At 43.9% G+C, this 13,631-nt stretch overlaps 1 protein-coding gene across 1 annotated transcript in view; it reads right to left on the reverse strand.

Annotated features, from left to right (window-relative positions):
• ADCY2 (adenylate cyclase 2) overlaps positions 1-13,631 on the reverse strand; it is a 205,317-nt gene that overhangs the window by 82,343 nt on the left and 109,343 nt on the right. Inside the window, exons 6-9 of the mRNA XM_054984696.1 lie at positions 13,310-13,421; positions 10,346-10,473; positions 5,720-5,878; positions 4,137-4,269 (exon numbers count right to left, since the gene is read on the reverse strand). Of these exons, the coding sequence (XP_054840671.1) occupies positions 4,137-4,269; positions 5,720-5,878; positions 10,346-10,473; positions 13,310-13,421 (532 nt within the window). The remainder of the gene's footprint in view (positions 1-4,136; positions 4,270-5,719; positions 5,879-10,345; positions 10,474-13,309; positions 13,422-13,631) is intronic.

Genomic DNA, 13,631 nt, shown 5'->3' on the forward strand with positions numbered 1-13,631 from the left:
CGATAGTATCTGAAGTGAGGAGAGGGAGGCCAGCTCAGCCTCCCATAACAGTACTTGCCGCTAATATAACACCCCGAGAAGCCGGGGTCATGCAAGGGGGGGGGGAGTACAACCTTAAATCATCCCAACGACCGCGACTAGCGCAGGGGCGCCAATCGCTACTTTAGGGATGAGAGTATTGAAGAACATACAGAGTCAAATTCCACCCTCCGCAGTACTGACAGTTCCAGATTTCCCACACCAAGGGAGAGAGGGTGGCCCACAGGGGAGAGCACCACCAGTGAGAGCTCCACCTGCTGTAACGAGCGTAACAGCATTGGTTGCTGCAACTGGGATGAGAGTGCCCCAAAGTGCCCAACCACAGGGAGCCCCGATTGTAGTTCAAACAGAGACAGGATTACAAATGGGCCATCCATGGCCGAGGCCCCACAGTATACCCCCCTAGGAGAGTGTCAGGGGGCCAGCACAACCGCTCCAGCCACACCCCCAGAGCGGCCCCAATCCAGCAGCCAGCAGGACATCAGGGAGTCGGAGCTCCCAGTGCGGGACTGCCACAAGGATGCTTTAAATTGGAAGCCAGATTTGATGGAAACCCAGAGGATTTGGGATAGTGCAAGCCAATGAATTCTTCCAGGACTGGGGACATTTGTTTCCAATGGAACACAGCCAGGTGAACCATTTGGGGTTCCGATTGGGGGGCCTGCAGCTGCACGGTATGTGACTTTACATGAGGCGGGAGCATCAGAATTGTATGATTTAAATGTGTTTGTGTATGCCCTAAGAGCCCAATTTGAAGATCCTCTGGAGGAGGAGAGGGCCCGTACAAAGCTAAAGACTATAAGGCAAGGGCACCGACCCGTGAGAGAATATGCAGCAGAGTTCAGGTGATACGCCACCAAAGTGCATGTTTACCATGAGGGAATCAAGATTTAATGCTTTCGAAATGCAAATCTGTTGGATGCAATGCTAATGCAAGATGACCCGCAAACCCTACTAGGTTGGATACAGTTAGCGTGCAAGGTCAAAAATCGGGACCAAGTAGTAAAACTTGTGCGAATGCAGCAATACGCGGGGACAAGGAAGCCGGCCGCTGAAGGAAGAGGGCGTGCCCAACTGAGCCCAAAACCTCCCATCCCAGAGGCTGAAAAAGAATTACGATGGAGACAAGGACTATGTTTGCAATGTGGGGGAGTTGGTCATTTCGTATCCCAATGCCCCGCATGACCAGCTCCGGGGGGAAGGGGCCGAGCCATGCCGAAACCATCCGGGCCGAAGATTGCCTCCAAAACAGGGAAGGCCTGAAACCGGCTTGGATGCCAACGAGGGTCCCGGAGACACCGAGGAACCTGTACAGCAAGAAGCCAAGAAGAGCCTCACCCCACTGTCGGGAAATGAGACAGACCTGCAGTAAAAAGGTCCCGATGGCAGGTCCCAAAAGAGCCCAAACTGCCAGAGGTGTTTATGCCAGTGACTTTACTTAACCCGAAAAGGGAGACACATGTGCGAGTGCAAGCTTTAATAGACTCAGGATGCACTCGGGATTTAATGTCACCGGCCCTAGTCACAGGATTAGGGCTAGAAGTTGTAGAACTCAAAGACCCCATAGAGTTCGAGCAAATGGACGGATCTAGTATGAATCCTGCTGGTTATAGAAAGGAACCCACCCCGCCAGGCATGGGAAATCATTGGGAAAACAGAACGTATGTAGTCAGTGATGTGGCCAAATATCCCATGGTGCTGGGGAGCCGCTGGCTTTGGGACCATGACCCTTATATAAAATGGTCTACAGGAGAATTTTTTTAAAAAGGGGATCGATGTGTAAGACATGCATGGACTAAAGTGTGGGCCGGGAAGCACCCTCCCCATTAGAGACTGTGTTGTTAACCACTGAGGAGGAAAAAAACCATTACCCTCAAATATAGGGATTTAAAACAAGTGTTTGATGAAAAAGAAGCCGATGAACTTCCCCCTCATAGAGCTACAGACTGTGCTATCGAATTACTTCCAGGGGGGAAATTACCTAAAGGCAAATTATACTCTATGAGCCCTACAGAGAGGAAGGAACTGCAAGAGTTCATTGATAAAAATTTAGAGCAGGGATTCATCCGCCCCGCTAGCTCCCCCCATGCCGCGCCTGTATTTTTCCACAAGAAGAAGGATGGGGGGCTAGACTGTGTAGTGATTATCGTGGAATACATGCTGAGTCCATGTCAAATGCCTACCCCCTCCCTCTAATTAGAGACTTGCTCAGCATAGTAGCCCAAGGGAGAATCTTTTCAAAGCTGGACTTAAAAGATGCTTATTTCCGAGTGAGGATAAGAGAGGGGGATGAATGGAAGACTGCTTTCAACACCCCTCCAGGGCAATTTTGAATACCTCGTGATGCCTTTTGGGTTACAAGGGGCCCCGGGGGTCTTCATGAACTTAATCAATGAAGTATTGCATGAATACCTGTACAAAGGTGTGGTTGTTTATCTAGATGACGTGCTGATTTATTCTCCTGATAAGAAATTTCATGTTGAATTGGTCAGAAAGGTGCTGACCACCTTGCAAAAGCACAAGCTGCTGGTGAAGTTGTCCAAGTGTGAGTTCCACAAAGAGGAACTGGTTTTTTGGGATACCGGGTCTTAAAATGGACCTGGCAAAAGTTCAAGCAGTGGTTGGGTGGGAACCCCCCACAACAAGGAGGCAGCTGCAATTGTTTTTAGATTTTGCTAACTTTTATCGACCCTTCATAAAGAACTTTGCTCAAATCGCTCTCCCCTTAACAAACTTGTTGAAAACAAAGGGGAGGGGTTCTGCAAGGCAAAAAGCCTAGTGCTAAATTAAATTGGACTGTAGAGTGCCAAGAGGCTTTTGAAAATTTGAAAAAACTTTATTTCGGAACCGGTTCTACAGCACCCAAATGAGAACCAGAAATTTGTGGTCCAGGTGGACGCTAGTGATGTTGCCCTTTGCGGTGTGTGCGGGGGGGTCCTCCTGCAACTGAATTGCTCTGAACCAGTATTTTGGGCTGATAACCTCTCTCCCAGCGCCACTCTGTCCACAACTGCAGAGAAAAGAGCCAAGCCACAGCAAGGCAGTCCCTCAAGTCCCCACATCGGCAAGGCGGTAGGTCAACAATTCATGGTCGACCGTGTCGAATGCTGCTGAGAGGTCTAGCAATACCAGCAGCGCTGACCTGCCTTGATCCAGATGCCTACGGAGATATGCTCTATGTTAAAGAATCACATTTCTGTGTCTAGGCAATTCAAATTCTGCTTCAAAACAGAGAAGGAAAAACTGGGGGGAAAGGTTTCACTCAAAGATCTCCATGCATTTTGCATAATGCTTTGTCAATGGATCTAAAATAATGTATCAAATTCTGCATCAAGGAAAAGCTCAGTTCTGTGACTGGTATAAATTATGCAACTTTGGACATTTTATCTTTTGCTGATGATGGACAGAAGATCTTCCCTTGAAGAAAAAAGAAAATTTATTTATTTATTTACTTCGTTTATACCCCAGTTTCCTCCCCAATGGAGACCCAAAGAGATTCAAATAATTTTCTTCTCTTCCATTTTATTCTCATTAAAAAGTGGGGTAGGTTAAGTTGAGAGTGTGTGCCCCAAAGTCATCAAGCCAAGTCTCCATGGCCGAACGGGGATTTGAACCTGGATCTCCCAAGTTCTACTCCAACACTCTAACCACTACACCATGCTGACTCTCTCATTCTAACTTCTAAGAATTCAGGAAGCATCAGCCACACAACATCAAGCATATTTCTGAAGTAAGAAGGGTTTGAAACTCATTCTTTGAAATAATAAAATTGAAAGCCTGAAATTGACAGGAAGCAAAATTCTACATCTAACACCACAAAGAATTGGGGCATCTCCCCAGCCGTGACTATACCACGTGGAAGCTTGGAGCCAACTATGTTACAGAACAAACACAAAACCAGAAGGGTATACATAGATCCTCATTCACTGTTACGATTCTTATTGTGTATGACAAATCAATTCAGGTAACAAGTACAGTGTAATCTTAGGAGGCCAGAAGCAAAAACCATCTTTCTTCCCAGCACTGTAGCATTTTCAAATACAATAGGCCGAGAGTTCTCATTAAAGATATGGACAATTGAACTGAACTGTGCTCACCTTGGGATTGATTATAAAGTAGGTTTTCACATTGTGCTCTTTGAGATATGGGTCCCTCGCATCTCCGTCCCCGTCTTCCACTTTGTAAGCCCCGTTCAAATGTGCCAAGGTGACTGAAGTAATGTGAACACGGCTGAAATTATGGTTTATTTCAAAATGACCATTATACAACATTAAGAATGTAGCATTCTTTTTATTACTGAGATGCATTTCCCACAGTTTCAGATACATAATGAAAATTAGAGCAATCAAGGGACACATTGTAAAAGAAACAACAGTATTTACATGCAACAAATCTGAAGATTGTTATGTAAACAAAAACAGACTGAGGCCAAGTTCTTAGAATAAATTAGATGCCAAGAGATCCACAAATGCATCAGCCAAACATCTTTATATATAAATGGCAGTCTGTGTGTTGCCTGAATGTTTTCCAAAATAGCAGCTCTAGGGGATGGTGTAGATTGGGAAAATGGGGTGGGGTGGGATGGGGGGAAGTATTAACATCTCCTTCCTCTGCATCACTGTCCTGATTTGAATGGGAGGGGGAGGTCCTCTGCTGCTACTTTTCACACATTTTTAAACCCAGTTGGGAAGATCCATTCACGGCATTTCCAGCATTGTGCCTAGTTTGGCTCTCACCAAAAGGGTCACCCCCACAGCTGGGCTAGAACCTTTCCCCATCAGCCATGCGGATGCACACATACTCTGAACTGGCATAGCCCAAACTCAGGTCAACTACCTCTGGGAAAATCAGATCCGCTCTAAAGTTGTACTTCAGAAAAACACTTACTTTCATTCTTAGCATTGTGAATACTCATTAGGCTTTCTCATTTGCCCCAATCAAGTTATTCTTTGTGTGCACAAAAAGCTTCCTTGCTGCTAAGTTTCTTTGTCCCTTTAAATGGGAGTAAACCCACAGGAACAAAAAACCTGGTACTGTCCTCTCCACTACACCTGTACTTCGCTCTTCCTCAAAAATCTCAGTGTACTTTACATCTGATTCCTAGGCAGCCTCCCATCTTAGCAGTTTATTGTACTTGATCTGCTTATGACCTCAGCAGTAGAATGGCATCACGGACCACCAAAGACAATTCCACAAGGGAAAACTGAGAAGTCTACAATTTGCAATCGTTCAGTGTGTACATTGTGGCATACACAGGATACTATTCTGGAGCAACTGAATACAAAACGTATGAATACTGACAGCAGATGTGGCCTAGTCAAAGCACAAAGTCCTACCGATTTCAACAGGTGAATTAAGCATGCACTTAATGCTCTCTGAATAAAATCAGTTGGACATAAAACAGCTTAAGTGTGGCTGGATTGTATCTCATATTTATAAGGAACAGTCAAGTCTTAGAAATTTGAAATTCTTCAGAAAGCAATGAGATGATCAGGACTGTTCATTTCCTGAAGAGCCCAAGACCTTAAAAAAAACCCCCACAGTCATACAGTGGGCTTGCACTACAACCCACCACTACAGACATCCACTGAAACCACCACATTCTGAAATAACCTATTTACCCTCTGTGCTCATTTTATAGGGGGAAATGCATTAAAGTCTATATAGAGACCAGTCTTACCCAGGAACTCCTCCAGCTTCCATGTGATTGGCCAGGGTAACGTCATGTGACCATACATCATACTGCCATTTCTGCAGTCCAATCACGCCGCAAAGGACATTCCCAGAGTGCACGCCTACTCGCATATTAATATCAACTCCGGTGGCATCTCGGACCTTCCTGTTATTGAGAATACAATTTTTGTGAATGATATTTATTATCTGGACTTTGAAAACGGAGACAATTATTGTTATCACATTTTTAATAGCCATTTATATTTACAGATATTTGGAAGTAAGATTTATTGGTGGGCTAATGATCATATCAACATTAATATAAGAAACACACAAGATAAAAACACAATGACAAAATGACGTGATTCTTCACAAAGAATCTATTCTAACTAAACCAATGAAACTACAACTGCTTTATTTGAAATTGATAAGCAACACGGCTTGTTAGATAAGTCGATGGTTAAATTCTTTCCATTCTAATCTTCATTCTGCAGATTTCAGCAGAGAAGGGCTCTGTTCTTAACATTTTCAATCTCTGAATGTCTAATTGTATTGAATTGTATTACATTAAGTATTATTTAGTAGCTGATTCTGATTTGTTTTTCGTCTTCCGCATCTCAACTTACTCGGGCAGGTTTTAAGCAGAATTTCTCTGTTTTCTACTCAGGTTCATCATACTATTATTTATATTTATAATTTCTTTAAAAACAGTATCTTGATAAGGACTCTGGATATCGTATACTGTCATATTCTATTCTGTTATGCTTCTGGAGAAATATAGTTGGCAATACAGAGAACTGCACTGGCTATTCGGGTTCTAGAAGCACTTAGTGCCAGATCGAAATATTTTTCATTGAGTGGTCTGTGTCCTACACTACTCTGCTCGGCTAAGCAGTGGTAGGATACAAGCCACAGACTGCTTTGGTTCTGTCCTCCCCTCCTCTAAATATTATTTTACATGCACTGCTGTATATCAAAAACATTCAAGCATCATCAACCTATTTGCAACTTCCTATTCGTAAGTGTGTGGAAGGGGAGGAGTACTGGAGCACTTTAGTCTTGCCGAAAACTGATACCTAGCCCTCTTTGTAACATTTTGGCAGTGGAGACTAATATGCAAGCACGAGCCATTCGTTGGGCTCAGTTTAACAAATGAGTGGTTGCCAGGCAGCCAGGAGGGGAGGGATAGGAAGATCCATTCTGTCCCTTAGGTCCAAACTGATCCCAAGACTAGGCCTCAAGTTCCTGGTATGAGTTGGAGCCCAATGGAGGGAAAGGAGCTTACTCCTCCTCCACTCTTATGAACTCAGCTTTCTTTAAGATGCACAGTGAGACCCATTTCCAGGAGAAGAGTTCACAGGGGAGAGGAAGGGAGAGAACCATTTATTCTTCTCAGAAACCTGAAAGTATGCTCTATTTTTAATTTCTAACCATTCCTTTGTTACTTGCAAGATCATTTTCTCAAAAGGAATTTATTTCAGAACATCAAGCTGGGACCAGTTGGTGGGTTCCGTTAAAAATGCAATGGAGGGAATAGGAGAAATAAGTAATGAAGGGAAAAGGACACAATTATAAAAAAAAAGAACATTAGCACAAATTAACTTTATGCCTAATAACAGAGTGAAGCCAAAACTGCTGAGTGTGCAACATGCACTTGGAATGCGCATGGCTTAAGGGGGACGCAGAGAAGCTGAGCTTTGCTCAAGCAGATAATAAAAGATGTTGCTCATTTTTTTAATGAGTGCATTGGGGGGTGTCTACCAAATATTGCAGCTGTAATAAAGACTTTAAATTCCTCTATCAACTGAAATGGAAATAACCGTTACTCTCGGCTAAAAGGTAGTCTTCATATTACCTTTACCGTGTGGATAATACTTATTTACTTAGCATTTATCACATTTTGTATCCTACTCTTTCTTAAAGAGCACAGAAAGGTACACCAAGGACTTGTCCGTTTTATTTCCGCTACCACCTTGTGGTAGCTGGGCCAAAGTTGCCCCAATGAGCTCCAAGGCCAAGCAGAGGAATCTGGGCCAAAGGACACATTGCAAATTTTGGAGAATTGGGTCCGATTCCCCAGACATGACTCGATTTCCCTGAATTCAATCAGCAGCTTCAGGGAGAGGAACTTCTAAAGTTCACAGGGGCTTGATTCAGCTTGGGATTAAGGTGGGACGAAGAGGGAACTCCTTCCGTCCACTGCAGTCATCCGAAACTGAATCAAGGTCACGTGGACTTTCCTTTCCCCGCAATTACTGAGTGACTGCGAGAAACCTGGACCCAACTTACCATGTGTACCTTGGCCCTGAAAACCAGAGTCCTCCTTACATATTACACAAACTTGAATCTGGATTGGGTTTTAATACATGATTGGAAGCTTACCTTTAAAACAGGAGTGGGAGTCATCTCCTGTGTGCTTACCAAGACAGGAGACACCTCTTCATCCCCCCCTTTCCACTCTGCACCCTTTCACTAGCCAGGAAGGGCTATGGGGGGAGGGCTATTTGGCTGATGTTTCTCTGTTTCTGCCATGGGTCTTCCCATATCATCTGATCACACCTGGGCAAGCAAGGCAAATAGCCCTCCCCCATAGCCCTTCTCTGCTAGGAAAGGAGGGGATGAAGGTGGCGATCTTGAGGTGCAAAATCTTCTTAATGGTGGCAATAGTTAAGTGGTTACTTGCAGACTTAAAAGCAAGCTTTAAAAAAAAATTGCCTTTGTACATGTATGGAGGTATTTTTAACTGTTCTTTAAAAGGTTTGTTTTGCAGTGATAAGTCAATGACTTGGATCCACCAAAAGATTTCCACAGATGAAAGGGATTCCCATCCATCGAGTGCAACTCCCTCACCTCCTACTGCCACTACAGCTCCCACAGTGCTACTCCTGAGGAATAAGAGACACCCCCCACCCCCCCAGGGATAGCACGAGGGTGGGCTCAGACGTCTGCAGCAGGAGGGGGAACTGCTGGAAATCTCCTTTCAATCACAGAAACCTTCTGATGGATCCCAATCAAAATATCGTACAGGTGTCGTTTCTGAGTCTTCCTCACTACCTGAAATGAAGGCTACATGAAGATTTGGCTACATTTCCTGGCACCCGCCTATCGTATCTGCCTGGCCCATTCTTCTCCCCCTTTTTGGTTAATGTTATCCTTACCATCCCATTCCATCCCTACCCTCTGCCGTCTCCTCCACTGTCAAAATTTAGATTTTAAGGCTTTTGAGGCAAGGCCTGGAGGATTTTTGCTTGTGTTAGTTGGTGAAATCCCAAATAGATTAAATCTGCAGCTGTTCCAAATCTCATTCTTGCTCTGGCACATTAACAACATAGTAAACTCCACACCAGTTAACCAGGTGCTGTGCAGATTTGTCTGACAGAATCTCCTTCCAACTTGCCTGTGAAGTTAAATCAGGTATAGAAAGATGTTCTGTAGCAGTATATAGTGCTGGTACAAGTTAGAACGGCTCCTGGAGTGCTAGGGCAGTGTTAGGAGACACGGGCTAAACACAGTAATGTGTGACACAGCTCCACTCAGACAACTCACATCCCTCCCTCTTACTTAATTTTTATCCTGCTTTTCTCCTCAACAGGGACTCAAACCAACTTTTATCATTCTCCTCTCCTCTACTTTATCCTCAAAACAACCCTTTAAGGTAGATCCAGAAGAGTTAGCCATGTTAGCCTGTAGTTGCAAAATAGTAAAGAGTCCAGTAGCACCTTTAAGACTAATCAACTTTATTGTACCATAAGCTTTTGAGAACCACAGCTCTCTTTGGTAGATGCAGCATCTGACAAAGAGATCTGTTGCTCTCGAAAGCTTATGCTACAATAAAGTTGGTTAGTCTTACAGGTGCTACTGGACTTTTCCCCTTTAAGGTAGGTTAGGCTAAGTGTGTGACTGACCCACGATAATGCTTCCATGGCAGGGTGGGATTTCAAACCCGGTTCTCCCAGATCACAGTCTAACACTCGAACCATGACAGCATGCTGGCACTTGCACAAGAGACCGTGCAAGTAATTAATGGCCAGTAATTAATGGGGGGGAGGAGAGAGCGGGCGCAGCTGCTCCAGCTGCGCAGAGAGAATTGAGACCGAGACGCAAGGGGGGGGAGAGAAGTTCTGATCCTGAATATAATCTGTATTGTATAAAACCTACCAATCTGATAGCATATTAGAAAGTTAACTCTTAAGAAAAATTGCAGTATGAAGGGAATACAAGACATGTAGTGTAGTGCTTGGTGTTTGTATGTTGATTTTCCCTTTTCCCAGTTTTCCCTTCCCCTTTTTTTCTTTCCCTTCCCTTTTATACTTTTGTAGTCTTCTGTAGTTTTTTATGTTAGATATTGAAAAAAAAATAATAAAAAAAAATTAATGGCCACTGTATATTACACTGTAAAGCTAGCACTACTGCCTGGCAAGCATTAGTGCACCAAGTGACCTCTTTTCATTCACACATTTCCGGATCCAAAATCTGTGACATTCTTCTTTGAAGCAGCTGCAGACAGAATCAAAGCTCCCCCTTGCTCGAACAAAAAGCAAGCTACTGACATAAAAACCAAATGTAAAACAAGCACATGGAGTTTTTTTTAAAAGATAAGAATATTGTCAAATTATGAAATGTCTATACCTACTTTATGGCTTCGCACATATCCAAGCCCATTTTCACACAGTTTTTGGCATGGTTTTGAAGAGAGATAGGGAGGCCCGAAACACAGTAGTAGCAGTCTCCTAAGATTTTAATTCTCATACATTCATTTTCCTGATGGGAAAGGGGATTAGTTAGAACAGTCTCGATATATCTACATAATACCGATCAGAAGTGCTGTGCTGGTGGGACAGACCTGATATTATCAAATGTATTCTATCTGAAGGTAAGGAAGAGGAAAGAGAGCTTGGCTGGAATGTGCAGGCTGAAAAGAGAAGAGAGTGCTACGTGCATCCCATTTACACTGACCTACTTTCCCCCTGATGTGTGAAATCAGAAGCACGTACAGCCTACACAGTACCCAGAGACCTTGGAAATTAAATAAAACCTTCTCTTGCTTGGTACAAAAATAGAGAGATCCCTTGGGTCCGGACTCGAAATTTCTAACACCGGATATCTCTTGTCATTCACATGCAAGTCCTTGCTTGAATAACAACACTTCCTAATGCCAAGCATTCAAATTACATTGCTGCTCTCCGGAGCCTCTTTTACGGCAATATAATTAGTCTTTTAAATGACACCCAAATGCGTAATGTTTAATCCACTCCACAACATAGGTGGTAGGCTGGTTCATTAGGGTTGCAATCCAGCCCTTGAAATAAATTGAATCAGTGGAACTTATTTCTGAGTAAACATTCAAGGATTAGGCTGCAGGCATTCTTTCCTTTGGTAATTTACAAGCTGTGCTCTGTAGAACTCTGGCAATAGGGTGATTAATATTAGTAATAGTGGCCAGGATGTCCAAAAGACTCTTGTTTACTATCCCCAATCTTACCTGCATTGCTGAGGCACAAAGAAACTGTAATGTGTTCTAGGGTATACCCCTAGTTTGCGTAAGGTGACCAGTATGGAAAACCTTCAGGGTATGAAGTCTGAAAAACATTACTTTCAGGCTCATCCGACAGAGTCTAAACCTTGTAAGCCCCCATTCACGCACTATGCTAAGCTGGAAATAAACTTGTTGCAAAAGGCACTAACGTAGCTTGTTGGTCATGTCCACCCACTCACCCCCACTCCTCCTTTCCCTCTTCTAGGGCAGGGTAACTCCAGTTGGTCCAACACATGGTCTAAATACAAGCACCTGGCTAAACTGTTCACCCACCTCACCCCCAAAGCCGGGATTTTGTATCAAGATGGAACTCTGCCTTAGAATTCTAGAATGGAGACAAACTAAACTATTGGTCCAGACACCTACATTCGCATGTCACGGGCAGTTGGAGTTTGTTTTCAAATGGAGCTTTTTCACACATACCATGCAAAGGTGTGGCGCGGGGGAGCAAGAGAACTATGGAAGTTTAATGAACAAGCCTCATTCAGACTATCAGACCAAGGCTGTTTCCCCACATCCTTATTGTAACAGCACGCTACCACTATTCTGCTGTTTTATTCACACACGTCCTCGAAATCCAGCAATGCACATCCCGTCATTGTCACACGTTATCCGAGAATGCACATTTCTTGTTTTTTCTGCTTTGAAATGCATTTTTCGTGCTTTTTTTTGCATGCATGAGAATGCTTAGAACCACTTCTCCAGAAAACGCCCACACATATTCAGCCACTTCTCCTTTCTTGGTTTCTCCTACCTCCAAATGGCAATCCTACCAGCCTTTTCCAAGTCCAGTCAAAAGCTCCCTCCAAGTTTAATTCCAACTGAGCAGGACTTTAACAAATATAATTACTGAGATCATAGAAAAGAGGTGAGATGGACATTGTGGAGGCGGGAGGTGGTCGCTCTGGCAACCCGCTATTTATTTACTTCCCTTATACTCTCCCAATGGAGACTTAAATTACTTGGGGCACTTCTCCCTCACTCCACCCCCAATGCTGTCAGGAGTAGGAATCACAACATGGAACATCAACGTAAGAGATATATGATATAGTTTAGCATGTGGAATTTTCAGTCCTGGCCCCAACCTGGTGGAACTCTCTGTCGGAGGACACCCGGGCCTGCCAAGACCTTATATCTTTTCAGCAGGCCTGTAAGATGGAGTTGTTCCACCAGGCATATGGCTGAGGCCAGCCTTTGATTGTTTTAGGAGCCTCCCTACCGAGCTCCTGACTGGGGGGGTGGGGGTGGGGGCGACGAAATCATTGCCCCTCATGAATGCGGTCACTAGAATATTATTAACTGTGGCCCACCCACCCTCTTGTGTTTACATTTTGACTGGGGAAATTGGAGGGGGTCGCCATTTTGAGATGCTGTTCTATGTGTTCATGTTTTTGGATATTTAAATGTATTTATATGTTTTTAAATGTTAGTGAGCATTTTATTGTACCCCACCTTGAGCACATCTGCAGGGAGGGTGGGCTAAAAATCGAATTCAATAAATAAATAAATAATAAAATTTCATGATGATAAATTTATTAAGAACCATAAATGCCCATTAACTGAAATAATAATAATAATAATATTCAATTTATATACTGCCCTTCAGGACAACCTAATGCCCACTCAGAGTGGTTTACAAAGTATGTTATCATTATCCCCACAACAAACACCCTGTGAGGTGGGTGGGGCTGAGAGAACCCCTAGAAGCTGTGACTAACCCAAGGTCACCCAGCTGGCTTCAAGAGGAGGAGTGGGGAATCAAACCTGGTTCTCCAGATTAGAGTCCTGCGCTCTGAACCACTACACCAAACTGGAGAGTTAAATAGGGTCCTCATTGATTTTGTAAGCCACTATCCTGATGGACAAAGGTGAAAGATCATATAGGCACAACCCTGTTTGTCCTATACCCATACGCAGCATGAATGAATATGAGTGTGGACGGGCTCAGTCTTGTATGGCTTCCGCGGTCCAGGGCAGGTTGCCCCCCCCTTGACCTTCTTCTGCACCCCTGGTAACAACATTCAAATCTTGGAAGGAAGGAAAGCCTCTGCAGATACTTACTTTTGCTATTTGATCAAATTTGCCAAAGAGTTCGTTCAGCATGTGCACCAGTTCTCCAGGAGAGCAGTCACTGGCCAGGCGCGTGAATCCCACAATATCAGCATATAAAATGCTACAAGGAAAAGAACCAGCATTTACCATTTTCTTTAAAATAAAGTAATAGTATAGCTTTTTGATCAGAGTGACGAGAGGGTCCATTCCCTGTAACTTAACAGCCTACAAAGCCCTGCTTGGGAGCAGGGCTTTTTTTCAGGGGGAACACGGAGGAACGGAGTTCTGGAACCTTTTGAAAATGGTCACATGGCTGGTGGCCCCGCCCCCT

The sequence above is a fragment of the Eublepharis macularius genome, chromosome 7 (genome assembly GCF_028583425.1).
Source record: "Eublepharis macularius isolate TG4126 chromosome 7, MPM_Emac_v1.0, whole genome shotgun sequence".
Lineage (NCBI taxonomy): Eukaryota > Metazoa > Chordata > Lepidosauria > Squamata > Eublepharidae > Eublepharis > Eublepharis macularius.